Raw genomic sequence first — 15,119 nt, forward strand, 5'->3', positions numbered from 1 at the left:
TTTAAGTCAGACCAGTTTTATCTGTGTGGCAGGAATCACAGAATCATAGAACAGTTTGGGTTGGAAGGAATCTTAAATCCCTTCTGCCATGGGCAGGAATGCCCTCTACTAAACCACCTGTATTTTAATTTCCAGAATGAGCTACCTGTATTTTAATTTCCAGAGAAAGTTCACTAACAATTCAGTTCATATTCTTTACAATGTCATAATCTGCCAAATCCTACTTAGCACTTTAAAAATATATTTCTAAAGTTTTTATTTTATCTTTTGTTATACATATTTCCACCATGTAGGACATAGTAAGGCTCTTGCTTCAAAGTAATATTCAATAGATCCATTTTAGGAGAAATATTTCCTTGTTCTATGTTCCAGAAAATAGTTGGCATCTTGACTGATCCTACCTGTCACTGAAAGTAACTGATACATTTCAAATCAGTGTTTTGTGAAATACATTCATTTTTTCCCCCCCTTTTAAAGATTCATCCAGTTGTCAATACTGTTGGGTTTAGCTCTGGTCTCCATGGCTGGGCATTTACTCTGAAGCACTTTGCTGAGATGTATGTAACCAAATTTGCTGCCAAAGGTGAAAAAGCACAACTCCCTCCAGTTGAGCGTTCAAAGAAAGTGGAAGATATGATGAAAAAAAATCTGGGGTGATAAGTAAGTAACACAGTACACATGGAATGAATGTAGATACATGCTTAGGTACCACAGTGACACTCTAAGGATATGAGTGATGTATACCAGTGCACGTTGAGTTTGTGCTGCTGTAAAAATAAGCTTTCAGAAGCAGCTTAGAAAGCTAGAGACATGAGTTTGTAACTCTTACAACAAAAATGTTTACATATCTGAGAAAGAAAATTGCTTGTAGTACAGATATCCTGTATGTGCCTTCTATGGTGAGTTCTGATAACCTGCTTCATAAGAGCAGAGAGAGAAGATTCACTCTCAGAACTTCAGAACATAAATGCTTTTATTGAACTGCATAAGTGAAATTAATGCATACCACAAGATTATGGACCAAATCCAGTCTTTTGATACCAATGAGTATTTCTGTGAATTTAATGAAGCTTAAATTGTATCTTGTAAACAAAGAGTTAATTTCCTATTGGATGTGTATACAACTTGCTGCTAACTGAATGCTTTATACATGTGTGAAAGCTCAATATATTTGCTTGTCATCTGATGCCTTATAATAAATTAACCTACCTTAAGTCATATAGCTCATAGGGTTCTCCAAGAATTATCTTGTATGATATTTAAATTATTTTAGCAAGGCTTCAAAAGACAGTTACAGATAACAGGGTGGAGTAAGAGAATTCTTGGCAACAGGTTTTCTTACCATGCCTAGTTCCCTGTAAAAGCCTAAAAATGCACATCGAAGTCAGTGTATTTAAGTGTAGTAAAACCTAAACAAACAAAAAGCCATCCTGTGCCTCCCCAAACATCTAATGGTTATTGCAGCATTCAAATAAGGATAAGCCACTCTTCTACTCTGTTAATGTCTGCTTAAATGTGAAACTTCACAAAGTTTTCTTTAAAAAATAACTAAGGGGACATTTGTAGGAAACGTGGATGCTCCTCAAGTTCAAAGTGGATGATTAAAAATAAATGTCTTTTTTTTAGATATTTTGATCCAGCAACTGGAAAATTCAGCAAATCAGCCACTAGCCCAGATGGAAAGAAGTTGCCAGGAATGTTTTGCCAGCTAGTTCTGGATCCTGTCTTTAAGGTAAAGCAATATTTTGTCTTGATTTGATTGCAGGGGCATAAGGGGAGACTTTTTTTAGTTTAGCAGGTTAGGTCTTAGGAAAGCCATCCCTCTTACAAAGTAGGTCCATACTTTCTGTAGAGACTAGAAAAAGTCTGCAGTATAAGAACAATGTGCAAATCTGAATAGTCTGTTCACGATATTCTGCCTATCATTAGATTTAAGATTTGTGTGTCTTGTGTGTGAACCTCTTCTGATAGGAATTTGAATTTCCTTTGGAATTAGAAATATTTGATATAATTTGTGAATCTTGAGCTGTATGATCCTTGAGAACAGTTTCTCAAACAAAAGCCCAGACCAGAGAAACCAGAGGGTTTTCAGATGTACAACATGATTAAGATGAATGGTAAGCAAAACCTGTCTCTCTTATATTGCTTACTCCGGTCGGTATAAACTTGTTTCAGATCTTTGATGCCATTATGAACTTTAAGAAGGAAAAGGCAGCTAAACTGGTAGAGAATCGTGATATCAAGCTAGACATATAAGATTGAGATAAAGAGGTGTCCTGGTTTTGGCAAGGACAGACTTAATTTTCTTTCTGACAGCTGGTACAGTGCTGTGTTTTGGATTTAGGATGAGAACAATGTTGATAACACACTGGTGTTTTTAGTTGTTGCCAAGCAGTCAAGGACTTTTCAGCTTCTCACACTGCCCTGCTAACGAGAAGGCGGGGAGCACCCAAGAAGCTGGGAGGGAACACAGCCCAGGCAGTTGACCCCAAATGAACAAAGAGATATTCCATACCATACAACATCATGTCCTGTTTGCAGCTGGGGGTTGGCTGAGAGGCACAGCAGCTGGGGGTCTTGTGTGGCATCAGCTTTGGTGTGATAGCGTTTGTCTTCCCAAGTAACTGTTACATGTGATGGAGTCCTGTTTTCCTGGAGATGGCTGAACTCCTGCCTGCCAATGGGAAGTGTGGAATGAATTCCTTATCTTGTTTTGCATGTGTGGGCTGGGAGGCTGGGTAGCTGGGGTCTTGCACAGCATTGACTGTGGATGGGAAATTCTGCTGTTCATCACTTGTTTGGTATATATTATTATTATTTTCCTTTTTGTGTTTGTCCTATTAAACTGTTTTTATCTGAACCCACAAGTTCTCTCACTTTTCCAATTCTCTCCACAGGGGGAGCAGAGTGAGCGAGTGGCTCCATGGTGCTTAGCTGCCTGCTGGGGTAAAACCACAAAAAGAAGGAAAACCTCTTCGTAAGGTAACTTGGCTTTTCCACTTCATTAGAATTGCCAGCATGGTAGCATTTCTTGCCCTTGAGCTGTGTAATGAGAATAGTCTTTTAGATCTTTCTAAAATCCACAGAAACGTGCCTTAATTGTTCTTTTATAATCTGGTCAGTGATTAATTTGTGTGTCAGGAATGTCATGATTTGAAATAAGGTTCTTGGTAATGTATTGCGCTGAATTTGCTAGAGAGATAACAGGACTTAAGCGTACAAAAGACATACCTGTTTTGATTTAAGAAAAGGGGGGAAAATTTTATTTCATACATGGAAAAACCCACCAATACTGCCTCCCTTCCTCTTAAGGTGTAAATACAATGCTAGTACAAAGTGTCTGTTTGCACATGTATGCTGTGGCTGTGTAATCACAAACAAGGTTTCTGGCTGGGTCTCACAAATTCTAATATATTCAAGAACACTGCTGAATTCCAGTCAGCCTTTTGAAGAGTAATGTCTGAAAGCAGGTGATCACTTTCTATGCATTACTGAATGTTAGGATCAGAGACTTTAAGAAACTGTCTAGTTCCTGTGCTAACTTGTGTTCTCCTCAGGTATGTTAAAACCCACATGAAAAGGGAGCCCAGGGGATACATGTGGAAACTTCTTGAAATAATCACTGGAGAAGATGTGGCAAGTGGCTAGAGATTTAATAAAACATTTGGGTTTGGTTTTATCTTCCATATATGGAAGACACAGCTATAAAATACAACTATTCATGGACCTTTTTCTTTCTACTATTGTAATCCCTTGTCAGCTGAAAAGAAGGATATTCGTGTTTTATTTCAGGAGCTTAATATAATCCAAGAATCCTAACCTTTCTTTTGGAATGCAAGTCACTAGCCCAAGGAAAAAAATGAATGTAAGGAGTGCTGGTTTTTGGTAATTCAAACATAGAGTTATGTTCAAATTACTTGTTCTAGATAAGTACTACTCCTAGCCTTTAACAAGACTTAAGCAGTCATAGGGAAATTTTAAATGACTGTTACAGCTTTTTACATTGCATCCCCAGGTGTAGCCTTCTACATGCTATCCAAAAGGTTTATTTGGAGGTCAGTTATTATGTTTGTTGAAAAAAGTTTTAATTACAATGTGAATTTTGGGTCATCCCTAGACCGTGATGCGCTGCTGCCTGCCTGCTGGAGATGCCTTGCTTCAGATGATCACCATTCACCTACTTTCCCCTGTAACAGCACAAAAATATCGCTGTGAACTCCTTTATGAGGAGCCACCTGATGATGAAGCTGCTCTGGGTAAAAAAATTTTCCAGATTATCGGGGGCTGTCAAAAATACACCAACTCTAGTGCACAGATGAGTAAAACTGCCTAAAATGAATTTGGATTAAGTTTCTGTGTTATAATGATAATTATGAATTTGGGACTTTGTTGAGCAGGGTATTACAAAAAGTAAGAAAGCAAAGGAAAAGCCCTGGGGTACTACACATAAAACTTGCTTATGTCCTTTTATACTGGATAATGCTGTGTGTTTATTTTAGATTTGGAGAACATGTGGTTGAGATGAGCAGGAAGATGGTACATATCACCCTTTGGATATACTATAAGAGATGGATGGATGGATGGATGGATGGATGGATGGAGTTCATTACCCTCATTCTCTCTGCAGCTTTGACTATGGTCTCCTAGTGAATCCTGTGATTTCTCCTCAGTCATAGTCAGAATCATAACAAGATACATTTCTTTCAAACACTGCTAACATGTCCCCTGATAGCTGACATGTTGTTACTGTTCTCTGATTCACACTCAGTCTTAAAGGTGGAGGATGAAAACCTGGTAAAAAAAGGAACCACCTCCTAGTTGTCTGAATGTATGGTTGAGATCATGACTAGATAAAGAGCAAATACCTGAATCTGTATCTGATACAGGGCTGTTGGTCTGACATTGATAGGAAGGAGTTACATTTTGAAGAATTCATCTGTAATACAATCATTAACTTGAGTATTTTCAAGAGGATCTGCATTTTTTTGATTTCTCTACATTTGTCACTTCCCTCAGAAATCCACAAATGTTGAAATAAATCATATTTAAAGTAATTTTCAAGTCCAGTATCAGCAGAAGAGAAGCATATGTGTGATGGCACATGTGTTTAATCCTCTAATAAACTGTTGACTCTTTCTTGTAAAACCAGAACAGGCAGGGACTTGGAGAATGCAGAACCGCCCACTGTAGGAGAAGATCAGGTTCAAGACCATCTAAGGAACCTGAAGGTGCACAAGTCCATGGAACCTGATGAGGCGCATCCACAGATCCTGAGAGAACTGGCAGATGAAGTGGCCAGGCCACTCTCCATCATATTTGAGAAGTCCTGGCAGTCTGGCGAAGTTCCCACTGACTGGAAAGGGGGAAACATAACCCCCATTTTTAAGAAGGGAAGAAAGAAAGACCCAGGGAACTGTAGGTTGGTCAAACTCACCTCTGTGCCTGGTAAGATCATGGAGCAGATCCTCCTGGAGACTGTGCTCAGGCACATGGAAAATAAGGAGGTGACTGGTGACAGCCAACACGGCTTCACTAAGGGCAAATCGTGCCTGACAAACTTGGTGGCCTTCTATGATGGGGTTACAGCATCTGTGGATAAGGGAAGGGCAACTGACGTCATCTACCTGGACTTGTGCAAGGCATTTGACACTGTCCCGCATGACATCCTTGTCTCTAAATTGGAGACACATGGATTCGATGGATGGACCACTCGGTGGATAAGGAATTGGCTGGATGGTCGCACTCAAAGAGTGAGTAATGGGTTCAAGCTGAAGGACGGTCGACTTAGATTAGATGTTAGAAAGAAATTCTTTCCTGTTAGAGTGGTGAGGCACTGGCACAGGTTAGAGAGGTTGTGGAGGCCCCATCCCTGGCAGTGTTTAAGACCAGGTTGGATGAGGCTTTGGGCAACCTGGTCTCGTGGAGGGTGTCCCTGCCTGCAGCAGGGGGGTTGGAATTAGATGATCTTTAAGGTCCCTTCCAACCCAAACCATTCTGTGATTCTATGACCTCTGTTTAGAGGTTCTGCTTTTGACCATATCATCCATATGATCACCAAGGACACAAACTTCTAGCATTGTATTTTGTCTTCTTGATTCTGATGGTTTACAGGGGATCTTTAAATCACCCTATTCAAAACTTTTTCTGGGACTAGGTCATATTAGTAGAGATTTAGTGATGATGTGGAACCTGCTACCGAAAGAGGGAAGTTTGGGCAAACAGGCAATAAGTACTAACAGAGGTCTCAGTGTTGAAAGGAACAAGTGGTGATGATGATTCATTACCTTAACAAAGAATCTTCGATAGCTACTACAGCTATAATTCTGTCTGCACACATTTGTCCTTTAATAACTGAAAAAGAGATGAGCTGTTAATAAGGATCACTGAATTTTGAGAATCGTATGTATATAGTTCTACATTTTGAAGTCTCACAGTCTGATGCAGATATGTATTTTATTGCAGGTGTCAAAAACTGTGATCCCAAAGGCCCTCTGATGATGTATATTTCTGAAGTGGTCCCAATATCTGATAAGGGATGTCTATGCCTTTGGAGGAATCTTCTCTGTTATTGTTTCTACTGGACAGAATGTTCAAATCATGGGGCCAAACTATGTACCTGGCAAGAACGAAGATCTTTACCTAAAACCCACTCAAAGGTAGATGGAAATAGTATATTTCTTTTGAAGAGCAATGCATGCAAAAACAAATGCTTGCTTTTAGTTTTTGAAATCCTAATGAAATGAAGATTATATTTCTTTATAGAACCTTCTTCTCCTGTTTAATAAAATCAGTAATCCCGAGGGATTATAGGCAAATAATAGGAAATTTTCTTTTGTGTGAAAAGGCTTAGCTTTTTGTAAATACCAGGGATAAAACAAATATTCAAGGATTGTTGCTTATCCTCTATCTTTGTAGAACCATTTTGATGATGGGTCATTACGTTGAGCCCATTGAGGATGTACCTTGTGCCAAATTGGACCAGACCTTGTAGGTCTAGGTGATGTTGGCCAGTTTTTGATGAAGATGAGTACTCTTACCACCTTTGAGCGTGCCCACAACATGAGAGTGATGAAATTTAGTGTTAGTCCAGTTGTATGTGTTGCAGTTGAAGCAAAAAACCCTACTGATCTACTAAAATTAGTAGACGGTCTAAAGCATCTGGCCAAGTCTGATGCTATGGTTCAGGTGAGTGTTAGCTGTAAGTTTTAGCTTTAGAGCTACTGGTTTGCAGTGCAATGCCCAAAGCATTCAACTTTTGTACTGGTTTCAGCTGAGATAGAATTATTTTTTACACATTATTGAGCACTGCTTTCCTGCAGATGGCTGAACACCTGCCTGCCGAAGTGGGGAATGAAATCCTTGTTTTGCTTTGCTTGCATGCAGCTTTTGCCTTACTTATTAAACTGTTTTTTCTCAGCCCACGAGTTTCTCACTTTCTCTCTTTCTGATTCTCTCCCCCATCCCACCAGGTGGGGGAGTGAGCGAGCAGCTGCGTGGTGCTGAGCTGCCGGCTGGGGTCCAACCACGACAACTGTATTGAGAGAGAGCTCGTTATGTGATCTAACGGCATGGCTGCAGGCTCAAAACAGTTTTCAGTTGTGATTGTATGAGCTAACGCAAGATAAATAGCGATAAGTTCAGTCAGCATTTGAATAGGAAGATCCTGAGGAAAAAAACCAAACTCTGCTGCAATTACTGTTGGGGTTTTGAGCAGTACTTTTCCTTATGCCTATTTTATTGCTCAAATACTTCAGTAGGACAGGAACTATGTTTAATTTGAGAGTACCCAGTTTTGTTGGTGAGATTTATTCAGGAGCATTTCTGGAAACAATATAGAGATGAGAATTTGTTAAATTTTTGAATACTTGGGGTTGAGCAGTTTTGGGATTTGATATTTTTCTGATTAAGTCTGTGTGTGTTTCTGGTAATACTAATAAATTACTAAAATGTTTACTCCCTACTATTTCCTCTTCTAGTGTATTATTGAAGAGTCTGGTAAACATGTCATTGCTGGAGCAGGGGAGCTGCATCTAGAAATTTGCCTTAAAGATCTGGAAGAAGATCATGCTTGCATTCCAATTAAGGTATTCAAGAATTTTTGTGGATAGCAGTGTATGGAATATGACTAAATATTAACCTTTGAAAATATCATCTTAGTCTGCTGTTGTTGGTTTCCTTAGAGCAACTTCCTTAAAGCAATTTGAAACTTTTTAGGAGACCAACAATTAAGTAATAAAAGGAATTCTTTATTAGTTCATTGAAAGAACCTACAATTAGGAGAAGAAATGTGAAGAAAAAACAGTGAGCAGGAAAATTAACAATAATGGTAACCATAGGTGTGCTGCTGCAAATGTTGTTTCTCTTGATGAAGCTAGCAGAGAATGCCTGGATGACTGAGTGAACCTGGCATTAACACACTGCCTTAGGAGGAGAAGCCACAGTTTATCGAATGGCATTTGATTGGTATGTGGAAGTGATCAGCTTTGTACTTGGGAATTTTTTGTCTTTTACCTACTTGACAGAAATCAGATGCAGTTGTGTCTTACCTTAAGACAGTTGGTGAAGAGTCAAGCCAGGAGTGCTTACCCAAATGTCCCAACAAACACAACAGGCTGTTTATGAAGGCTCAACCCTTTCATGATGGCCTGACCCTTTCCTGATGATGGCCTGGCAGAGGACACAGACAAAGGGGAAGTCAGTTCCTGTCAAGATTTGGTGCCTTGGACGTGATGGTACCAGTCCAAATATCTTAGCTGACATCATGAAAGGTGAAATGAAATCAAAGACAGTGGTGTTGCTGGTTTCCAGTGGGCGACAAAAGATGTAACTGTACTTTTGTATGTTGTATCTTGTGTTACTGAAACGCATCTGAGCTCTATTCATGTGAAATCTTTAGAAACTGTCGATAACTGATCAGAACAAGGTAGTGGGCTGGTTGGAATTTGTCCCCAGTGAAGAACGTATGTCACACAACCTCTGTAATGAACACACTGTTGTCTGTGGGTATTTTAATGTTTGTTCCAAGCGTCAGTTTAGAAGGACTTTGCTGTGTGTATAGCATATGCTGCCTTGGCCCGAATATAGCTGTTCAGTGCTGGCATGAGTGACTTAAATCAGGCCAGGATCCTGGTAAGTGAAGGTTACTATCTTAGAAACTCCTGAGTAGTATCACACCTTTGTTTTTCCCCTTTTAATACTGTGAGGTGTCTTGTGTGAGGAGAACATGAGGTGTTTGTTTTGATATCCATGATGTCACTGCGTGGTGATGCTATTCACCATGGTGGTGGGCAAATCATTCCTACTGTGAGGAGGGTTCTGTATGCCTCTACTCTGACAGCACAAACCAGGCTTATGGAGCCCATCTGTCTGGTAGAAATACAGGTATGCAACAGGGTATTATATATGAGATAATAGAATCATTTAGGTTGGAAAAGACCCTTAAGATCACCAAGTCCGCCCACTACAACTGTCCAGACAGATACATAATTGTGTTTCCACATTCTCTTCCAAGAAACCATGACAGCTCTGTTCTATGTCCTTTAGATCAGTGATGCAAAGACTTTGTTTGCGGGCAGGTTTTTCATTCCAAAGTTAGGAAGAGATTAAATGGGAACAGCAAAATTTAAGTGGGGAGGTGAATTATGCTGTTCTTCATGAGTGGTCAGTACTTTTGGGAGAGTTATGACTTGGGTTTTTTTCCCATTCTTTCTGTCACTGTAACACTCAGGAGAACAAACAATGGGTACAACGGGTCTCCTAAATAACAAGAAAGAGCAGCAAGGTGTTGGTTTGTGGGGTTTTTTTAATAAGCTTTCTTTTGAGCTGTTTAAACATTAACTTCTGTCCTTTGAATAACTGGATTTTCTTGGTAAATTAAATTCTTCCATGAAAGAGCCTGGAAAATATATTCCATGCTAGAACTATTTATTTATCACCAAGTACAGCTATTCACATGCCAATTTGTCTTAACTGTCTTAAAAGCAATTGGAAGATTTAAAACCTGCTTTAAAAATTAATTCCAGACTACAGTGCTGGGTGGTGGGCAGGAAAGCTATGAGCTCAGTTGCTTAAAAAATGTCTTAGCCAAAATGGCTGAAGAAAATGAGTGCAAGTAAGGACAAAACAGCAAAATGGAGAATTTTTTCACCTCAATAACTTGTGAGACCTATTATGACAAATCAGAGGAGTTTTGGAGCCTTAGCGGTATGTTTCTAAGCAAATGTGGGTTTTTAAGTACAGTTTTTATCAGAGTGCTTGCCAGCAATGTTGTAAGTTCTAAGATAAGGTACAGTGAGATCCTGTTTGTATAAAATTGCATCCTGTAGTAAATGCATTTATTAAAAAGCACTAGAGGACTCTGCTTTCTTCTGCCCAAAGATTGCTGAAGGTAATTCACTGAACATATGCACTTTTGTATATGTAAACTACAATCCAGTCTGATCAGTATATACAGTAATTGGAAACTTCACAGTCATGTGAAGCAGAGAAGGCAGGCAGAGCTTCTGAAGGATGACTTGGGAGTGAGAGTGAAGCCATTTGTTACACAGAAATTTCTCTGAGAGAAGAGGCATCGTGAGAGAGACATTGAGAGCTGTCTAGAGTGATTGTCTACTGCTGCCTGGCTGTGTTTTAGTAACTGGTGATCTGCTCCTTTTATGTAACTTCATAGAATTATTTTTTTTTTTCTTACAGTGGCCAGAACAAGTGGTTGGTGGGATCTGTGGTGTGCTGAACAGGAAAAGGGGACAAGTTTTTGAAGAATCCCAAGTGGCAGGAACTTTAATATTTGTGGTCAAGGCATATCTAACTGTAAACAAGTCATTTGGTAAGACAACGCTTTCTGGTTTTTTTGAGATTAAAGACAGACCTCTGCAGAATGGAAAGGACCTAAGAATTCCCATTTTATTAGCTCCAAGCTTCTTCCGGTTGTCTCCGCATCTTCAGTTCATTGGTTTAGAACAAATAGTTTACTCCTTTTTTCCTGGCAGCCTACTCCGTTGGGCTTTTGCACGAGCGGAGAGTGCCGGAAAGATGTGTGGCAACTTCTGTGCGTTTCAGTGCACACCAGATTGGGTTTCCATCATTTGAAATCAAGGTCTTGCTTTGAAGCAAGCCTGGAAGAAAGAATTGGTCTTTAGCAGCAGGATAGAAAATTTGGTACCAATTTGACTCTTTAAAAGGACAGAGTGCCAGCCTGAGTAGCTTAAGGGCATTACACCCTCTTGCCAATCTTAAGACTGCCTTTAAAATAATCATTTTATGCTGCTTATGCTGCCCCTGAAACTTGAACTTTTCAGTGTGGTACAGAGCTCTTCCTTTGGTATTATGGTTTGTTTGTGTGTCCCATTTCCCTCCTCCCTCCTTAAAAATGCACTTCAAGAGTATCCTGTGACATCGTGACAAAAAATTTACCAGTTTCATGGGGTGTGTCTGGAACTTCTCACACGGTAAAACTAAGAAATGTTATGTTTTAGTTTGGAGGGGGCTTCTTTTCCAAAGTGCATTAGTGTGGTAACTGCTAAAATAATCAGTGATGAAATAAGAGATGCTTAACTTTTGAAGTCTAAATTAGCAATTTAACTTCTTAAAAGAACAATTTAAGAACAAAACCACTCTATCACTGCACTCCTCAGCTGGACACGGGAGAAAAAATACAGCGAAATGCTCCTGGGTTGAGATAAGGACAGGGAGAGATCGTTCAGCAATTCCCATCACGGGCAAAACAGACTCAACTTAGAAAAAAAAATCATCTAATTTGTTACCAAGCAAAACAGAGTAGAGCAATGAGAAAGAAAACCAAATCCTAAAACACCTCCCCCCACACCTCCCTTCTTCCCAGGCCCAACTTCCCTCCCCATTGCTCTCCCTCCTCCCCCCTCAGTGGCACAGGGGGACGGGGAATGGGGGTTGTGGTCAGTTCCTCACACGGTGTCTCTGCTGCTCCTTCCTCCTCAGGGGGAGGACTCCTCACACTCTGCCCCTGCTCCAGCCTGAGGACCCTCCCACGGCAGACAGTCCTTCACCAACTTCTCCAATGTGAGTCCTTCCCACGGGCTGCAGTTCTTCACCAACTGCTCCAGCGTGGGTCCCCTCCACAGGGCCACAAGTCCTGCCAGCAAACCTGCTCTGGCCTGGGCTCCTCTCTCCATGGGGCCACAGGGACCTGCCAGGAGCCTGCTCCAGCGTGGGCTTCCCATGGGGTCACAGCCTCCTTCAGGTGCCTCTACCTGCTCCAGTGTGGGGTCCTCCATGGGCTGCAGGTGGAATCTCTACACCCCCTCATCCTTCCTCCATGGGCTGCAGGGGGACAGCCTGCCTCACCATGGTCTTCACCACGGGCTGCAGGGGGATCTCTGCTCTGGTGCCTGGAGCACCTCCTGCCCTTCCTTCCGCACTGACCTGGGTATCTGCAGAGTTGTTTGTTTCTCACATCTTCTCTCTCCAGCTGCAAAAGCTGTTGTTCCTTTTTTTTTTTTCTCCTTCTTAACCCTGTTACCCCAGAGGCACTACCACTGTCTCTGATGGGCTCGGCCCTGGCCAGCAGCAGGTCCATCTTGGAGCCGGCTGGCATTGGCTCTGTTGGACATGGGGGAGCTTCTAGCAGCTTCTTGCAGAAGCCAGCCCTACAGTCCCCCCACTACCAGAACTTTGCCATGGAAACCCAGTATGCTGGGCTTTTGAATATTTGGGGTGGGGTTTTTTTTCCCTCTACTTCAAGTGTCCATAAAGCTTAAAACGATTTCATAAAAAGACCCATTTTCCAAACATGGAAAAACAAAGAAGTGTAAGCCTAGACTTGGTAGGATGTGTATTACACTGGGCTCTCAGTATCAACTTACACAGCACATGAATATCCATATTCTGTAAAACCCCCTCTCTGGTTTCCTGCCAAAGCTGCTGTTGAATCTTGCTAAAGTAGTGATCTAAAAATGTGGGGAAATACCAGAATTCCTATAAACTAGAAGCAAAGTCTCAGTTCACAGGCAGCAGCTCTTCATGAGACCAAATACTTGGGAGAAGGGGATGACATTGCCATTTCCTCATCTTCATCGCAAAGGAAACACCTATATATCTTTGGTTACACGTAAAGTTCCTTTCCTAACAGGTACCAGCACTTGATTTCTCATTTTGACCACTTGTGAAAGCTGAACTAATGCTTCTGTACTACTTACCATAATGCCAAGATCTCAAACTGAATGGTAGTGATTGGTTCAGGTCCTGAAACATACAAAACATAATTTTCCCTATATACTTTTCTATCTAAATTTGTTTGCCTTTTTATTGCCAATTGACTTGGTCACACAAAATCTTTCTGCAGGTCTTTGGAGTTGGCCTCATTTTTACCTGCTTGAAAAAAATTACCTGCAAATTAGCAGTTTCCTAACAGTACTGTACCATTGTTAGGGTTTTGTCTATCCAGAAATTCACAATAAACCAGTTTTATTTTTTTCCTGTAGCTGGCTCATCCCTTTTTAATTTTTCCTTCCCACTAGATTTTACTGCCAACTTGAGATCCAACACTGGTGGCCAGGCTTTTCCACAGTGTATCTTTGATCACTGGCAGATTTTGCCTGGAGAGCCTCATGAGGCACATTCTCATCCTCAGCACGTTGTGGCTGAAACATGTAAACGCACAGGCTTGAAAGTATTCCACCTCTGGGTAACTTCCTAGATAAGTTATAATCACATCTGTTTCATGTTATGTGATATTGTGCCCAGTTTTGTCCTGATACCGTTTCCTCATAAAATCAGGAAGGAAATGGAAAGTTTTTAGAGTGTCACATTGAATACACCAACAGTTTTAACATATTGTGATGATGGCATGATCACCTACTAAAAAAAAAAAAGTGCTAATTGGACTTGGACTTAAGGGAGTGTTGTTGACTGTATCTTATCTGTAGTCACTGATGCCTGCATCAAAAAATATTCATTTAAAAAAAAAAATCATTTGCCTAGGACAAATGGTGTCCTTTACAGTTTGCCTAACCCACAATTGTCTTTTAACATAGGAAGCAGCTCCCTTTGTTGCTGCTCTTGCAGAACTTCTTGTGGAACTGTGAGGTTCTGTCCTCACAGCTAGAAGATGCATTCTTTCATTTCCAAACTTGAATCCTCTGTGCTCTTGAAGACTGATTGCAAAAGCCATGCATTTACAGGTAAGTTTTCTGGCATCCAGCACCCAGATTTAAAGGCAGATACAGAAAATCCCCACTGATGTTGGAATTGTCTGAATTCTTGCTGCAGGACAGGTGCAGAACCTCCTACAGCTGTATCTTTGGGCAGCAAAGTCCTGCCTCCATGGCTCACAATTGTTTCAGCCACCTTCTTCTGACCTAGAAGTATGAAAACCAGAAGCCAGCTCTGGCTGATAGTGTTCAGGTAAATAGGTATAGTCTTTCTGTAACTGGTAGTTTAAGCAGCTAGCTCATTTCCACAAAATGCAGAAAAAGATGTAGCAAATGGACAGGTGGGGAAAAAAACAGGGCTAGCTCTTCCAGCATGGCTTCCTGTGCACACTGGTTACCTGTGCAAGTAGGGGGACTTTGTCTCATAAGCTTTATTTTCCTTCTGCAGTTGGTTTGAAGGTATCTTTGATATAGCCTGTTTAAAGCAGTAACCAGATACTTCCATATTGGAAACAAAGAGGTAAGAAATCTTCTAACCTTTTCTTCAAGATTTTTCTCATGTTAGAAGTTCAGACATTCTGATGCATTTTAGAACTTGAAGGAAAAATAAACCAAAACCTCATCTAGCTACAATGGACAGGTTTGCTTAGAGCTGGGCTTGAGTGGTACAGGCCTCGACTAAGTTACAACCCCAACTCCCCTCTCCACCCGCCACTGCTTAAGTAAATTTGTTGTCTTGTGGAAAAAGGCCTATTGAATGGGGGGGACAACTGCACTGCAGTACTCCAACACCTTGAGACACATCATCTACAAACTCAAGTGAATGGAAGGACTTAAGCATTACTCAAGCCTAGTAATTAGCTACTGTGTATAGGTCAGCATTGCAGGAAAACTACTGTTCACCTGAACGCTTAACCTCAGTCTAACTCTCCACTGAATGGGTAAGGCTCAAGTGCCTTGAGTTTACATTTGACATTGCTCTGATGGGCCCAG

At 40.8% G+C, this 15,119-nt stretch overlaps 1 protein-coding gene across 2 annotated transcripts; it reads left to right on the forward strand.

Moving 5' to 3' along the window:
* Positions 1 to 536: 536 nt before the first annotated feature.
* On the forward strand, positions 537 to 15,099 carry LOC142598240 (elongation factor 2-like). Of its 2 annotated transcripts, XR_012833088.1 has the most exons (9): positions 537 to 2,689; positions 2,904 to 2,982; positions 4,118 to 4,256; positions 6,463 to 6,656; positions 7,977 to 8,084; positions 10,693 to 10,825; positions 13,494 to 13,660; positions 14,010 to 14,156; positions 14,575 to 15,099. XR_012833088.1 is itself a non-coding variant. In XM_075740545.1 (7 exons), exons 2-7 carry the CDS (start codon positions 4,124 to 4,126, stop codon positions 14,058 to 14,060), a joined length of 786 nt encoding a protein of 261 aa, XP_075596660.1. In that variant the 5' UTR covers positions 537 to 2,982; positions 4,118 to 4,123; the 3' UTR covers positions 14,061 to 14,196. The 2 variants fall into 2 exon arrangements, 1 of the variants encoding a protein (XP_075596660.1); XM_075740545.1 differs by lacking the exon at positions 14,575 to 15,099 and having other exon boundaries at positions 537 to 2,982; positions 14,010 to 14,196.
* Positions 15,100 to 15,119: the final 20 nt, after the last annotated feature.

The sequence above is a fragment of the Balearica regulorum genome, chromosome Z, assembly GCF_011004875.1.
Source record: "Balearica regulorum gibbericeps isolate bBalReg1 chromosome Z, bBalReg1.pri, whole genome shotgun sequence".
NCBI lineage: Eukaryota > Metazoa > Chordata > Aves > Gruiformes > Gruidae > Balearica > Balearica regulorum.